The 17586-nt window shown below is 43.0% G+C and overlaps 1 protein-coding gene across 10 annotated transcripts in view; it reads right to left on the reverse strand.

Annotated features, from left to right (window-relative positions):
* TSPOAP1 (TSPO associated protein 1) overlaps positions 1-17586 on the reverse strand; it is a 225595-nt gene that overhangs the window by 130841 nt on the left and 77168 nt on the right. For 9 of the 10 annotated variants that reach the window (XM_033922925.1, XM_033922922.1, XM_033922920.1 and 6 more), the window contains one exon: positions 5479-5601. The exons of the other annotated variant lie outside the window; for it this stretch is intronic. In XM_033922925.1, the coding sequence (XP_033778816.1) occupies positions 5479-5601 (123 nt within the window). The remainder of the gene's footprint in view (positions 1-5478; positions 5602-17586) is intronic. 10 annotated transcript variants of the gene reach the window in all.

A 17586-nucleotide genomic window follows, 5' to 3' on the forward strand; every position in this document is an offset into this window, starting at 1 on the left:
GTCGTTCTAATTGCTCCTTAAGCTGCACCTGAAGGATGGCCGTAATGCGGTCATCGAGGGATGGCACCGGTACCGCTTTTTTCTTCTGCGGTACCTGCGGTGCCGCTCTACGCCCCGGAGATGAGGAGCCCGATGTCGAGGGACTCACCTCTATAGGGGCGGAGCGCTTCCGCTGGCGTCTAACCGGCGGCAGGATTGGGCTCACTGCACTCGAGGCCGGAAGACGTTCCAGCGGGGAAGGCTTCTTAGCCGGCTTACCTGACTGTTGGGATGCCGGTGTGGAATCACGCGGCGTCGAAGACGAGGGTGCCGACTGAAGCGGTGCCGAAGCCGGAGTCGAAGGAACGGGGTCGGACATCTCGGCACCGAATAACAAACGCTGTTGAATTAAGCGATTTTTTAATGTTCTTTTCTTTAAAGTAGCACAGCGGGTGCAAGAAGAGGCCTGATGCTCAGGACCCAAACACTGCAAGCACCAGTTGTGTGGGTCCGTGAGAGATATAGGCCTAGCACACCGCTGGCACTTTTTAAAACCCGGTTGAGGGGGCATGAAAGGGAAAACGGCTTCCGCCAAATCGAAGGCCGAGGCTTCGATGGTGGCAGAAGGCCCCGCCGGGGAAAAACCGAAATTGAAGAAAAAATGTTTTTTTTTTTTTTTTTTTTTACCAAAATAAAAGAAAGGTAATGAAGTCAAACGTTTACGCGAGCGGGAAGGCAAGTTATGAAAAAATTTCAACAGCCGTTGAAAACGCGTCTTCTGAGCTCCGCGGAAACTAAGAAACTGAGGGACCGCGCGCCTCTGTCGGGCGGGAAGGCACTCGCGCGTGCGCGGTGCGGCCGAGCTGGAACTTTCTAAAAAGTTCTTAGAGTGCAATCACTCTAAAATTGTCCGTACCGGGGCTCCGTCGGTGCCGTCACCCATCAGTCAAGAATAGCTGCCTGCTTGTCCTGGGATAAAAAATGGTATCTATTCATTGCAAAATTTTGTTAATGGCCACCATCTCTCTTTAAATTATAATTCCCTTTTTATATAGCTATTGTTCTCTCCATTTTGTAAATGTGACATAACGAATTCCACCAGAAGTTATAAATTGAGTCTATTCCAATTTTTCCAATTACTTGTGATCTGTTGTATGGCGACTCCTGTCATAATCAATAAAAGCTTATTATTTTTTGATGAAATTTGGCTCTTTGCTCTCATTGACATACAAAATAAAATCGTATCATAGGATAATGCCACATGATTCTCCAATAAACAATTAATTTGGGGCCAAATTGATTTCCAAAAGGCCATGATTAAGGGACAATAAAATAATAAATGATCTAGAGTCCCTGCTTCAAGATTACAATGCCAGCATCTATTAGACTTAGAGCTGTCTAACTTTTGTAGTCGAACTGGGGTCCAAAATGCTCCATGCAACAAAAAGAACCAAGTTTGTCTCATAGATGCGGATACTGTACATCTCATCCTCCAAGACCAAATTCATGGCCATTGAGATGCATAAATTTGATGCTTAATCTCAATGCTCCAAGGCCCTGATTCTCCAAAGTGCGTCCCGATTTTAGGCAGCTGTAGGCGTCCTACAGCTGTCTAATCAGCCAATCGGGATGCACGTTTTAAAAAAAAAATGCTCCCCAGGCAGGCTGCCTAAATTGAAGGCGCCTCCGGGAGCCTAGGGAGACCCGCAAGACGCCTAAGCTCGCCTAAGGGCCTTAGGCGAACCTAGGCGGCCCTACGCGTCTCCCTAGTAGAGAAAGAGACGCTTATAAAATGTAGGCCCCATCTGGTCCCATTGCTTTGTCTACCTTCAGTTTTTCAAGTTGCTCATAAACACTCTCCTCCGTGAACGGCGCAGAATCCACTCCATTTTCTCGTGTAACTTTGCCAGACAATCTCGGTCCTTCTCCAGGATTTTCTTCTGTGAATACAGAACAGAAGTTATTTGTTTAGCACATATGCTTTTTCCTCATCACTCTCCACATATCGGCTCCCAGCATCTTTTAGTTTAGCAATTCCATTGTTCATCTTCCTCCTTTCACTAATATATCTGAAAAAATTTTTGTCTCCTTTTTTTACATTTTTAGCCATTTGTTCTTCCGCCTGTGCTTTCGCCAGACGTATCTCTCTCTTGGCTTCTTTCAGTTTCAGTCCTTTTTGCACTCCTCTTCTTGGTTTTTTTTATATTTCACGAATGCCAACTCTTTCGCCTTTATTTTCTCCGCCACTAGTTTGGAGAACCATATCGGCTTCCTTTTTCTCTTGTTTTTATTGATTTTCTTCACATAAGGTCCATAGCCATTTTTATCGCTCTTTTCAGCTTAGACCACTGTCTTTCCACTTCTCTTATGTCCTCCCATCCTAACCGCTCTTTCTTCAGGTACTCTCCCATTGCATTAAAGTCCGCATGTTTGAAATCTAGGACTTTAAGTATCGTGCAGCCGCTCTCCACTTTAGCCGTTATATCAAACCAAACCGTTTGATGATCGCTACTTCCCACTCAAACATTAGATACTCTCTCCATTTGTGAGGACCAGATCCAATATCGCTTTTTCCCTCGTGGGTTCCGTCACCATTTGTCTGAGCAGAGCCTCTTGAAAGGCATCCACAATCTCCCTACTTCTTTCCGATTCCGCAGACGGAACATTCCAGTCCGCATCCGGCAGGTTGAAATCTCCCAGCAGCAGAACCTCCTCTTTCCTTCCAAACTTTTGGATATCCACATTCAGATCCTTATCAATTTGCTGTGATTGAGTCGGAGGTCTGTAGACTATACCCACGTAGATAGAAGTTCCATCTTTTCTTTTCAGAGCGAACCATATCGCTTCTTCCTCTCCCCAGGTCCCTTGCATTTTGGTCACTTGGATACTGATCTTTACATAGAGAGCTACTCCTCCACCTTTTTGACCATCTCTGTCCTTCCTAAAAAGATTATATCCCGGTATGTTTGCATCCCATACATGTGATTCACTGAACCATGTCTCTGTGATAGCGACAATATCTAGATCTGCCTCTAACATCAGGGCTTGCAGATCATGAACTTTGTTGCTTAGACTGCGAGCATTTGTGGTCATCACTTTCCAGCTATTTTTCAGCGGTAATCTCCTTTTTCGTATAGATCGATAATGCAGATTCCCCACCCAAAATCTGAGGTACTGACGGTAGGCCGGATGAATGGGGATGTGAGTGTACACCTCCTTGAGATCTAGAGAACATAACCAATTGTTCTGATCTAGAAGGGGGTACAGGGACAACATGCGAAATTGTTGAAAGCCCTGAGATCCAAAATTGGTCTCAGATCGCCCATCTTCTTGGAACTAGGAAGTAACAGGAGTAAAACTCCCTGCTCTGCTGTTCCAAAGGAACTTCTCCGATGGCACAGAGACGAAGCAGAGCCTGAGCGCTTCCTGAAGAAGAAGGGTTGTCTGCAATGGATTGGAAGGATACTCTTTTGGAGGAAGCTCTGGTAGAATCTGAGAGAAATGAAGAGACTGATGAGATAGTTGCGAGTTCTCAAAGCCCTTAAAATGTACAGTTCTATACCTCAATTCCAACTTGCCTGGAACAGCAGGGATAGCATACGGAGTCTCCAGATTTTGTTTGAAAGTTTGAGAAAGAAGCCTGTTAAGAGGAAGTTTGAGAGACTCTGCAAGAGGCCAAGGCACACTCATTTCCTATAAATACTCCATAGAGTACTTAGAACCAGTGTCCAATTTAAGATCCAGGTCCTCAGCCATTTGATGGAGGAAGGAGGAAAAGGACAATTGATCTGCAAGAGGATGGCCTCGAGAGGGACTCAATGACCTCACGGCGATTGGTGTCCTGGATCGAGGAGTTGGAGGCCTCGAAGAGCTAGAAGGCCTAGATGAGGAAGGCTTCTCTCTGGAGGAGGACCTGCGCCTCGATGAGGGCCTCGACCGGCAATGAGAGTGCTGCCTGGAAGCAGGTCTCATGTGAGGTCGAAGAGATTACGCCCTATGCCTCAAAATGGGCAATGCCTTATGTGAAGATATAGGACTGGAAGCTGTAGATCGAAGTCCCATAAACTCTGTGGTCTGGATCGAGGTTATCTCGAAGCACTCCCAAACACTCAGCTCCTTGTATGGAGTGTGAGGATTCCAGACGAGATACTTGCAAAGAATTGACTCCTTACAAAGAGTGTGAAGATTCCAGACCAGACACTGGCAAGACTCGACTCCTTGCATAGTGTGTGTAGATTCAGCTCGATGCACAGGCAAGGACTCGACCTCTTGTGAGACTGCTGAGTGCCCAGGCAGGACTGCAGGAAGCAGAGTCGAGGCAGGACTATATTTGAATCAGTAACTGAACAAATTCCCACTCTAAAATGGTCTGGATGATAGCCTGCAATTGTGGATCAGAGTCTGAAACTGGACCACTTGCTGAGGCTAAAAGCTCCGAGGACAAAGAAGAAGAATGCTTCGACTTTGAGGAATGATGTTTGGGGAGCTTGAAGACCACTGCTAGAACTGTCTGCTGAGGTATCTGACTTGAGGGAAGCTCAGGAAAAGACATGGAAGATTTACTCGAGGTCGAGGACGTTCCAAACGAGGAAGATCTGATGAGAGTTGAGGTCAAAGTCGTGGAGGCAGGAGGACATCCCATAGCAGGCCTCACCGAATCGGAGGTCGAGGGTGTAGCAGGGGTTTCCATACCAAAAATCTTCCAACTTGAACTCGACGACGTTTGAGAACTCGAGGATTAAGGGTAGCACAGGGAACGCACGACCGGGCAATGGTCAGGCCCCAGACACTGAAGGCATCTGTGGTGTGGGTCAGTGAGGGAGATCGCACGCTGGCACTGGCTACACTTCTTGAAGACTGTGACCAACCGGGACATAGAAGGGCAGATAGCCGCCGCAAAGTTGAAGCCCACAGGCTGAGGGTGTGCGACAGGCCCCGCCAGTCACTCGCCGAAAAAAATTAAACTTTTTTTTTTTTTAAACAAAGACTGAAAGAAAAGTACAGCGACACGTTAGTAAGTAAAATAAAACAAGAGCCGCAGTGAGAGAAGGCACGAAGCGAACTAAGTTCAGCGCAGAGCGTCAAAGACGGACTTCTCGGCTCTGCAGAAAACTGAGGAGACACGCTCTGTGCTTGGCAGAAAGGCACTCACGCAAGTGCGGTGCGGCAGACTCGAAACTTCTGAGTTTCTTCAAGCAAGTCTGCTTGCGAGGCTCTCCGCATCAGGGCTTCGTGGATGACATCACCCACATGTGAGAATAAACTACCACCTTGTCCTGGGATAAAGACCCTATCCAGGATTAGAAGAACATTAAAACTTTCCTAGAAAGCTCTGGAAATAGGTTCCTAGTTAGAAAAATGAGATAGCATCTCTCAGTTTTATGACTGATTGACAACTTGTCTTCAGAGATTATTTAGGTGCAAAGCTCAACAAGTGGGTTTTGTTTATCTGATTTAAAGTTAATACTTACATGATCTAATCAATTGGATCTCACTGACCTTCAATACTTGCTCAAGATTCTCCAGTTTGCTTTGAAGCAGATGGGCTTCCTGAATAGAAGAATCCCTTTCCCTAGTCATATTAATAAGTTGTACTCTCAGATCAGCATTTTCAGATTCTACCTGCCATTACACACAAAGACAAAGCAAATAAGTAGAATTATTGATGTTGCTAATAAGATAATGGATAACAGTCGAGGAGTAGCCTAATTGTTAGTGCAGTGGGCAGAAAACCTGGGAAATTACTCATAGGTTTGATTCCCACTGCAACAAGATGGTTAGCGCAGTAGGCTGAGAACCTGGGGAACTGGGCTTGATTACCGCTGCAGCTCCTAATGACCCTGGACAGGTCACTTAACCCTGTTGCCCCAGATACATAACTTAGGCCCCCTTTTACAAAGCCCTGGTAGAGGCTAGTTCTACCGCAGCCCACAGCGCTAAATGCTCCAATGCTGCTCCAATTCTATGAGCATCAGAGCAGCGTCAGAGCATTAAGCATTCTGTGCCGTGGTAGAAACCTCTATTATAGCTTAGTAAAAGGAGGGATTAGATTGTGAGCCCATAAGGGACAGAAAAAGTACCTGCATACGAGTACCTACATCCTGCTATGATCAAAAGAAACAAAAAGATAAGATTCTATTGGCTTTATCCTGCTCCAAATAGGTCAATGCGTGTATAGTATATTTAAGTTACCTTCAATTTGGCATAAGGTTCTTTGATTGAGTTAATAATCACTATATTCAAAACTCACAATATATGCAATCTTAACTCAATCAAGTCAGTCTAATTTAAGGATTCTTGGAATATAATGCAGTGATCTTTCCTTCATTTGGTTTTTAGAAAAAAGACTGCTTCAATCGACATCGATCCTTAATATATCTTATTTTTATTCATTTTGTTTGTTTATTCTGAATTATTTTTTAAAATGAATTTTGAGCTAGACCACTTATCTTTATAGCTGAAGCTCGTCAGTTGGTGACAGATCAATGCATTATACTCCAAGAATCCTTAAATTAGGTTGAATTGATTGAGTTAAGATTGCATATATTGTGAGTTTTGAATATAGTATATTTAAACCACTTTGATTTTCCCACAGAAAACTGGTATATCAAATCCATAACCCTTGACTTACCTGGAGCAGATGATCTCTGAGGAATGCAGGATAGAAATCCACACAGATGGGAAATGTCATCAGACAGAACCCATATGGAAATTCCTCTTCAGTACTGAGAGTTTTTGCGAGTGCTCTACCACATGTGCACTCACCTGTCACTGTTGAGCAGAACCATGTTAATCCATTATCAAATTCATTGGCATGATTGAAAGTTTTGTGAGAATTTCTATCCTGTTGTTCTTAGAAAACAACTAAGTAATTGGACTTTCTCTGAGGACAAGCAAGATAGCTAAAATCTTCATTGATGTGAATCCCTAGCTACAATCTGCCTGGGACAAAAAAGTAAGAGCAACATACACACTGACATTTCAAACAGCCTAGAACTAAAAGAAATGGGCTTTGGGAGGATAGAGTTGGATTATAATCCCCAAACAAATTCTGGAGGACTGTCTGGTCAAACCTACTGTCTCACTGGAAGTCTTGTTCCAGATGGTAATGGAAGATGAATGTGTAGATCTGTAAATCTCTTCTATGGAGGCTGACCTCCAAGTTGGTTAACAATACTGCTATAACTCTAACATTAGGAGCTGTAACATGAGCCTCTAGGGTTTAGCCTGCCCAACCATAACTGAAGGAAATACAGTAAGCAAAATAATTAGAAAGTATGATTGCTGATGGCAGCCTACATCCTGCTATTATCAAAAGAAACAAAAAGAGCAACATGGAGAAGGCTGCACGCTTTCACAGCTAGATGTGTACTGGGCATCCCTCCTTGCCTGTTGATGTAGGCCACCACCATCATTTTGTCTGAGAGACCAGAAAGCAGTTACTTACCTAACAGTTGTTATCCAGGGATCACAGGCAGATGTCGCCCACATGTGAGAATATCTGCTTGCTGTCCCTGAATAACACTTGTTATGATAAGTAACTGTGCTTTATACTAGGACAAGCAGGTAGCATATTCTCATATGTGGGACTCACTAGCTAAATATAATGGGATGGAGGGAGAGCTGGCCATTAAGAAGAAAATAAATTCTGTAATACTGCTTGGCCGAAATGACCATTTCGCCTCGAATAGGAATCCAGGCAGTAGTGAGATGTGAAGGTGTGAATTGAAGACCAAGTAGCTACTTTCCAAATTTCATCAATGGGAGTGGAACGTAAGAAAACCACTAAGGCTACCATAGCTCAGACCTTGTGTGCTGTAACACGTCTCTCGAGCTGCAGCCAAGCCTGAGCATAGCAGAAGAAATACAGGCCGCTAACCATGTGGAAATAGTTTTCTTGGTTACAGATTGGCCCAGTCTGTTAGGATCAAAAGATATGAACAGTTGAGGTGAAATCCCGTATGGCTTAGTGCACTGTATGTAGTAAGCCAAGGCACGCTTACAGCCCAGTGCATGAAGAGCTGTTTCTGAGAATGAGGCTTTGGGAAGAAGACTGGAAGCACACTGGATTAAGGTAAAATTCCAAGACTTTGGGAAGGAATTTAGGATGAGTCTGGAGAACCACCTTATCATGGTGTAATACTGTGTACAGTGGATCAGAGACTAATGCTTGAAGTTCACTCACTAAACGAGTGGAAGTGATTGAGGTCAAGAAGACCACTTTCCAAGTGAGAAACTTAGGAAGAGTAGATGCCAAGGTTTAATCAAACTGGTGAAAACTACAATAAGATCCCAGACAACTAGAGGCGGTTTTGACTGGAGGTTTGGCGTTGAAAAGTCCCTTCATAAACCTGGAAACAAGTGGATTAGTGGCCGGAGATTTATGATTGACAGGAACATGAAAAGCACTAATAGCACTGAGGTGCACTCTGACCAAAATGGTTTTCAACCCAGAATTGTAGGTTGGCACATATCCTGCCCTAACCACTCCTCCAAAAACGCCCCTTTAAGCTCTGGGCACACAGTGGGATTCAGAGGCCTAAAAAGCAGTTTCAATTATTGGCACTTGGACGACCTATCTTTTACATCATTCAAGTGATGACTTGGGCAGGTTTTTAAATGTATTTCAGTTTCGATTATGAGCCCCATATTGTCTAAATTTCTCAGCAATGATTCTTTTTTCTACTATAGTAAGATGTAGGCCATCATTAGAATATAGTCTATTATCTCTCCATTTATTTTCCCATCCTCCTATATACCTAAAGCCTTCTTGATGACACCAGGCTTTGAGCCACCTATTGAAATCCTGTGTTTTGTATTCTTTCCTCGCCCTTTCTATATGTAGGTAGTACTTCTGAAAAAGCTACAGTCTTTATAAAAAGTTTAAGTCCTCCCCTAGCTTCTTAAAAGCTTTCTGCACTGCAATTGGGAAGTTGTTGGCCAGTTCATTTTTTGACCAAAGCGTTCTGGATCCTGCAGGGCAATTGGACCCTGCATGAACAGCTGGGGATGACAGAGAAGTATGAGACTTTGATCCCTTTGTAGATGGACCAGATCTGCATACCATGGTCATCTCAGCCAGTCTGGTGCGCCATGAATATGTGCAGAAGTTGGTCTATCATAGGCTACAGAAAGACGGGTTAAAGAAGACCTGATAGTCAAGGCGGAGCATAGCTAAGATGGTGGCTCGTTGACTGTACAGGGAAGAAATTCCCTATTTTGCCAATGGTGAAAAGAAAATCTAAAGTCTGGGTACCCGGAAGAACCTTTACCTTAGACCGGGCCAATGGATTCATTTGTGCAGCGTGGCCCACGAACGCAGCAACTGGAGGACGCTTCGGCAGGAGGGAACGCGCAAGCTGAGGCATGGGAGCTCTCCCTCAAGGGTGCCAGCTTATACCTGGAGGAGTGGAGTCCTCCGGCTTGTCCCAAGGTAGTGAGAGCAGCAAGAGTGGTGGAGCGCTGCCAATACTTGGTCCGACTCGGGACACTCTCTTGCCGGCCTGGCAGAGCAGGGGACCCGGCCCCGAGAGGAGGCAGGAGAGTGCTTTGTCAGCAGTGCAGCCAGATGGGAGATTGGAGCAAGTACAAGCATTTTCGACGATTTCTACTGCAAACGCAAATACTATTGCTTTATCAGAGAGTGCCAGAACTGAGTTTTTGCCCTTACGGAAGCCTAAAGTCTTCAACATGGAGTCAAGTTTGGGAGGCTATATCTAGTCTTCAAATCTCTCTGGGAAGCCAGATAAAGCAACTTTCCCAACGTTGTACTACTGTACTTTCAGAAAGTTTGGAATTAAAAAATAAAGTTCTAATTTTGAAAAACAAATCAGATGATTTTGACACCAGAATAAAATCTTTAGAAGCACAAGCACTAACTTGGGTTAAAGATAGTGCAAGCCTTCATTTCAAGCAAGAACTGCTGTAAAACTCCATTAGGAGATATAATTTGTGGATTAACTTTCCAAAAGTGTTTTCTACACCTGCAATAGTTATGTTTAAGCGTTATCTAAATGAAGTTCTGAAAGTACCTGAGTCCTCTTATTCACCTCTCTCAAAAATATATTATTTACCAAGGAGAATTAGGTCTCAAAATCCTAATCAGCAGAACTTATCTGCTGATAGTTTGGATTTATCTAATTTCCTGGAGAGGTTGGATACTGACACTCAAGTTTCTGCTACTTTATTGGCACAGTTTGCTATTGATTCTGATAGGGAATGGATGCTTAAATTGTTTTTCAAATATAAAGATGTTCCCTTTTTGTCAAATATTATAAGAATGTATCCAGATGTTTCGCATCCTACCCAGAAGAGAAGGAAACAGTTTCTTAACTTGAGGCCTCAGGCAGTGCAGTTAGAGGCAACTTTTGTTCTGAGATACTCCCGTAAGTTTATTTTGGTATATAAAGAGAACAGGTATGTTTTCTATGAGCCATCTAAGGACAGTATGTAATTATTTATGATCCTAGCTTCTTTCAAATCTGCTCAATGAGGAATAGTTCGAGGGCAGTCAAGCCTCATCTTTAAGTTTTCCTTATTATTTCTTTGATGGTTAATTTCATTTAATTTTCAGCTCCGTCTTCATTAGATTGTGGACTATACTGTCTAATGTAATATTTACCTGTGTACTATGATTCAGCATATATTGTATGGATATATTTTTGTTTTACATGGTATTTTTTCCTGTGTTTTGACTGAGAATGTCGAAAATTCTAAAATTAATAAATAACATTTTTTTTAAAAAAGGCATGCCTTTGGACAGGGTTGCCCCAGGGCATCCAGGCTTTTGCTTCTTGGCTTGTGTCTTCGACTAAAGAACCAAACAGATTCTTATAACGTTTTTAGAAAGTTAAAGTCATTGGCAAAAAATGGCGACATTGATATAATGAGGGAGTTGAAAGACATAAAAGAAATCATTTCGGATACTGCCAAAAAAGTTAATGTTCTTACGGAGGAAATGTCTTCACTCACTAGAATAGAGCAAGTTGAAATTAAAACAACTAATATGGAAGAAAGATAGTAGGCAGCTGAAATAGTGGCAGTTAAAAGCAATATGGAACGGAAACAAATTGAATTTCTTACCCAAGAGTTGGAAGATCTTTCTAATCGTGAGGAGGTGCAATTTACGTATTTTGGGTCTTCCGGAAGGGGTGGAGAAAGGGAGTTCTATTTCCTTCTTAGAAAATTTTCTGCCTAAGATATTGCCTGTAAGATCTAAGTATCCTATAGAAATCGAAAGAGCACACCGAATTCCTGTCAGGAGAGATGAAAAACAAAAGGGTCCTCGTCCCTTAATTTTTAAGCTCCTGAGATATCAACAGGTCCTAGAAATATCTCAGCTGGCAAAACAAAATAGGAACTTGAAGTGCCAGGATGCACGGATACATATTGTTCCTGATTTTGCCAGGTGCACAGCAATAAGAAGAAAAGCTTTTTTAGCGCTGAGGCCACAACTGAGAGCTATGGGAGCTAAATATGGCTTACTTTACCCAGTGCTAATAAAAGTTACTTTTGAGAATAAAACCACAACTTTTGATGATCCTGAAAAGTTGTATGAATTCATTAACAAGCAGGAACAGCCCATGTTGTCATAAAATTGACAAGTTACAAGAAAATGTTGGATTCTAAAGTTATATAATTTCTAACTTTTTCACTGATATATTTATTTTTTCTCTTCAATATTTTGAGGAAGATATATTAAATCTTTTAGAAATATCTTAAACATTCTCTCTGTAGAGGTTGATAAATCGTTAGAATGTTTATGACTCAATTTAAAATATGTAAGTTAACGGCAAAAACATCCTGGATTCTGTGTTAGATCCTAGGCTTTAAGATTGAATGAAAACTACTTTCATAATAATTCCATTTCTGATAGTGTTTATTGATTTTAAAAAAGGTTAAGATATACGATCCTGAAGGAATATTTCCATGAAGTGCTTTCTGATTATACATTACTTCTGGATATGACTGTTAAAAGAAAGAACCTTCGGGGTTTTGTTTTTTTCATGGCTTAGTTCTGTTGACTTTGAAAGGAGAGTGATTTGGTACTAGAAGGTTTAACCCTGCTTGTCATACCCTGAGCGATGGAAACCCTTATGACATGACATGTAGGAGAGATGCCTAGAATATAGTGAAGCAAAAGATCTTGATGCTTACTTTTAGGAGTGGTTTGCCTGCAAAACATATGTATGCAGATTAGTTGAGCGTGGAAAGTAGGTTATGAGAGGAATTGATTGTAGACTGCCAAAGACAGAACTGTTGTCAATATTAGGATTTTTATAGCACTTTTAAGTAACATCGGGATACAGAATAAATTACAGGACATGCGCAACAAAAGGACTTTTAGTGACATTGGGATACAATCTGGAATAGGAGGGGTTGGTATGCAGACGATATTGCGGACACATCCTAACTTGCTTCGATATTAAAATGTGCTGCAGATCATTAACCAGTGAGTTCTTGGGTTAATTTGAGGAGCAATGGTCATGATCGTCGGTGCATTGTGGGATGTGGAGAAGAATCGGCTTCTAACTTTGAAACGGAAAAGATATCCTCCTCTTCCTCATCCTTTTTAGTGAAGGGTCTTCGAAATCGTTTGGAGGAGTTCATGAAGGTGTTTTAATTTTTAAGAGAAGCGAATGAACAATTTTTTAGAGTTAGTTGGTATTTTAGTATTTGATTGTTTAATAATAACAACAATAATAATAACAGTTTATATACCGCAGGACCGTGAAGTTCTATGCGGTTTACAATGATTAGAAATGTTACAGATTGAGTGAACAAACAAAGTACAGATTTAGCGACAGGTGGTTCTTGCGCTCGGTTGTTAAGGACTAAGATTGAATAGGTTGGTTTCCTAAGTATTTCAGGAATAGATGTGTTTACAGACGTTTCCTGAATTCTCCATAGGTAGTAGGCATAAGCAATTGTTCAAGGTCTTTACCCAATAATGCTGCTTGATGTGCGAGTATATGTTGATGACGACTTTTAAATTTACAACCTCTAACCGGTGGAGAAACGAAGTTCAAGTATGAGCTTCGCTTGTGTCTGTTTGTTTATGTATTTCATGATTAGGTGAAAGAATGTTTCAAATGATAGATCAATTTAAAGCTTCTGTTGAAGCAAATTTGAGGGTATGGAACAATGTGGAGGAGTTCTATTGGCTGTATTGAAAGGAAATATATAAATTTTTTTAAAAATTTGATAAGTTTGTTAAATAATTATGTATTCTTTATCATGTCATTCTTTTTTAATTTGATGTACCTTTCACAGATTGTACAGTTCTACTTTGTTTGTTAACCGCCTGGAACTTTGTGGTATACAAGAATAAATTTATTATTAAATTAATTATTATCTTGTTGGCTGCTGATGTAATCAGATCAAATATCAGGTGCTCCCACTGATTCACAATGCAGGTAAAGGCTTCCTGAAACAGTGACCAGTCCCCAGGATCTTCCAGCTGAGAAATTCCACTTGCACACTGTCCACTCCAGCCACATGTGCTGCCAAGAGCACAAGATGGGCCTCTGCTTTTAGAAACAGCATCTAGGCTTCCAAGCATAGAGCAGCGCTTTTGGTGTCTCACTGACTATTGACGTAGGCTACCGCCATTGTGTTGTCTGAGAAAACTCGTACCACTTTGTTCTGCAATGCGCTCCCAAACTCCTGAAGCACTAGGTGGATAGCTCGAAGTTCCAAGTGATTGATCAACCTCCTCTGGGAAGGGGACCAGTGTCTCTGAACTGGACGCTCATTGCAATGTGGCCCCTAGCTACAAAGGCTGGAATCTGTCAGTCACCCTAAAGCAGGGGTGTCAAAGTCCCTCCTCGAGGGCCACAATCCAGTCGGGTTTTCAGGATTTCTCCAATGAATATGCATGAGATCTATTAGCATACAATGAAAGCAGTGCATGCAAATAGATCTCATGCATATTCATTAGGGAAATCCTGAAAACCCGATTGGATTGCGGCCCTCAAGGAGGGACTTTGACACCCCTGCCCTAAAGAGATGTGAAGGGGAACTCTTCAGGTGAGACCCTGAGGTTCCAACCACCAGGTTAGACTGCAACAAGCTTACACTGCCCAAGGCAGCTGCTGGTGAAGCACATCCCTCTGCAAGCACTATTGAGATAGGAATGCATCTTGGAGCAGAAGCAAGTGCACCCTTGCCCAAGGGACATCCATGGTTGTAAACATTGATCCCAGCACATGCAAATAATTCCAAGCCATCAGAACAGACTTGATCCAAAATTCCCGTATGTGATTCAGAAGTTTCTCTCGGCATGCTTCCAGGAGAAACTGTTTTCCCTTGTGTCGAACCGGACTCCCAGACACTCCACGATCTGCATCAGCTCCAAATGGCTTTTCCAAAGTGGACCACCCAGCTCAACTTCCGCAGCAGTTGAATCACTCTGTGAACTGCTAGTCTGACTTAGCATTCAGATTAATCTAGAATTGAGGCGGAGCAGAATTCTGAAGACTGGGGGTGCCTGGGCTCCCCCCAAAAACTTCCTAGAGTTTTAAAAGGATCTCTGTCCCGAAAGTCCTCCTGAGAATTGGCGATATCGTCTGGAGGCCCGAAAATCATTGCGATCTGACCCTCTAGGTGCTTCAGGTCAGCTGCACAGTAAAGACTTCTGCTTGCAATCCTACACGCTTGTCCATAAGATCATCCAAATCTTTCCCAAAGAGTTAAGTGTTCCTTAAATGGTAGTTTACTCAAGGTCGCCTTAGAGGAATCCCTTGCCCACTGTCTGATCCATAGTATCCTGTGGGCGGAAATGGAATAAGCAGACATTTTGCTTATGACTCTGAAAGGTCATACTGAGCATCAGCTACATAATCCATTCCAGACATTAAAAACTGGAGATCCCTTTCTGACAATCTCCAAATCATGGTGCATCTTGGAGTGACAAGCCCAAGCAAGAAAAGACGCTGCCACAGCTGCTTTCAAACCTGAGGCCACAACAAAAAAGAGCTTCTTATGAACAAAATCCAACCTGCGGTCCTAGGCATCTTTAATACCAGGCTACCTTCTCACTGGGAGGGGAGGTACGGTTTGTAACCTGTGCCACCAGTGAATTCACTTTCAGAAGAACAAAGAGCTGGTTAAATTCCACATCCATTGGCTAGAACTTTGCAATGTCTTTGGCCACCTGAAGGGACTCCTCCGGGACTTTCCAATGGTCTGTAAGTATTTTGATAACATCTTGATGAGAGGGAAAATAGGAGATTTGTGCCTTTGAACTGCTCTTAAGCAAGCACAGTGAAGTCTCTATGTTTTAGAGAGATTCCATGATCACCTCCAAAAACTCTGAAGGCTTAAAACAGTCTACACACAGACGGGTCCTCCCTGAGATCAGGGGCCTCTACCAGATCTGAATCTGGCCTCTCTAGAGATGTATGCATGTTAAGAGTCGCTTTGGATAAAAGCAGATTATAAATGTTTTAAACAGATAAGTAAATAAATCTCCTGCTACAGCGGACCCTGACTAGGAGAGTAAAGGCATTAAAACAGAGCTCATTTCATCCCAGTATTCCTCAAACTCAACATTCCCATCTTGCACATTAAACTATTACTGGGGAATTGCACTCTTAGGGGGGGGAACTCCCGATACCAGCAGGGCCACGATGCCCGAGGGTTCCATTCAGCCTTTGATAATCATGTAAGCTTCAAATAACATATTGGTGACTGGAACACCCAGATGGCTTCAGCAGAATCTCATAAGCTCCTTTCTGGGATTTTGAAGCCTAGGACGCACTTGCGCTGCTCTCAAGTTTAAATCTGGATTTTTTCCAGGCCCTCGGACCTACTGGGCACTAACACCTGCTGAGGAACCAAAGAAAGCTAAGCCAGAGGATCCTGCTGCCTCCTCCACCCCCACCTCACATGCAATGTGACATGTGGAATACAGATGATCCTCAGATAACCATCCACCACAATCTTGGCCTCAGGAGTCCTTTACACCTGTTTTTAAGCAAAATTGAGATGTTGAGGCAGATAGAGGCTTTTATTTTCAAACTGGAAAATCCAAGATGGCTGTCATGGTAGTGATTTTAGCTCCAAAAACAGCCCAGGGAGCTAAAAATTTGCAATTTTAGGATTTTAGAAGTGGGGGAACCTAACTCTAAACCCAGAAGCTCCCCCCCCCCCCCACAATAAAATAAAAAAAGATTTGAAACAGCCTCCTGGTTTGCCAGGCAGTCAGCATATTACTCTCTGAGCCATGCTGTTTGCTGGGAGCTACAAGTGTGAAAGCTGCAAACAACGTACAGGGAGAACCCTTGCCTCAACAAGCCTGGAATCCAGGCTGCTTGTGTCTTGTGGTCTCTTAGGCCATACCAACTGACTGGAGACCTCAATCCCCACTCAAATGGCAGGAGGAAAGCAGTCAGCCCCAATCCTGGAAAAATCACCAAGGAGCTACTCAGTCTGCGCTCAAGCCCATTGTGGATGAACCTGGGGAGAGGTTACTCCTAAGGGAGTGGTTCCTGAGTCCCTGAAATGGCAGTGCAGGCTGTCCAAGTGGGTGTACTTCAAAGCAGTCTGCCCCTTGAAAGCAGACCATCAACCTCAGAGTCTGCACTCTCCTGCAGCTAGAGCTGTCCCAAGTGGAATCCTCTGCAGTATACTGAAAAGCTTCATAAATTGTCCAAAAAGACAATATAATTGAAAAATAAACACAAGCAGAAAAGACCAGCTCCTACCATCTTGCTTGAGCAGAGACAACTGAGGGATTGGAGAACAGCCCAGAAGGATAGGAGGCGCAGCAAAAGAATGCTAATGAAGCGCCCTACAAGAATTCTCACAATTCTACAAGAATTCCCACATATTCCAGAATGGAATGTCTGTCACACTAGAAGTATGTTTATTAAAATTTGATATCCCACCGAAGCTTACAACAGTTCTCAGTGGCTAACAATTAAAATCAAATACATGAAAAAGGAAAAGAACTCCATAAAATACAGGAAAGACCTATTCAATCACACAAGAGACAGAGAAGAGAGAGACAGAGAGAAAGAGACAGAAGAGAGAGAAAGACAGAGACGAGAGAGAGAGAGAGAGAGAGGAGAAAGAGACGAGAGAGAGAAAGAGACGAGAGAGAGAAAGACAGAGAGAGAGAAAGACAGAGAGAGAGAGACGAGAGAGGAACGAGAGAGAGAGAGAGACGAGAGAGGAACGAGAGAGAGAGAGAGACGAGAGAGGAACGAGAGAGAGAGAGAGACGAGAGAGAGAGAAAGACTAGAGAAAGATGAGACAAGAGAGAGAGAGAAAGACGAGAGAGAGGAAGACGAGAGAAAGATGAGACGAGAGAGAGAGAGAGAGACGAGAGAGAGAGAAATCCCAGGTGCTACCACCACTGTGAACCTGAGGAGTCCATGTGGCCAATATAATTCAAGCACGTTTCATACGTTGTACTAATAAATTCTGGAGCAAAACCCTAACCAGAACACCTAAAGGGCCCTTGCACGTGCTCCTGAGATCATTTCTGGGGTTTAATGGCAAATGTGCAATCGTGAATCACTGGAGATGCAGTCACCATTTCCTTGCCCCAACCAGGACTTTTGTTCTGGAACTCAAATCACCTGTGATCCCATACCCCCAGAG

The sequence above is a fragment of the Geotrypetes seraphini genome, chromosome 15 (assembly GCF_902459505.1).
Source record: "Geotrypetes seraphini chromosome 15, aGeoSer1.1, whole genome shotgun sequence".
In the NCBI taxonomy this organism is placed as follows: Eukaryota; Metazoa; Chordata; class Amphibia; order Gymnophiona; family Dermophiidae; genus Geotrypetes; species Geotrypetes seraphini.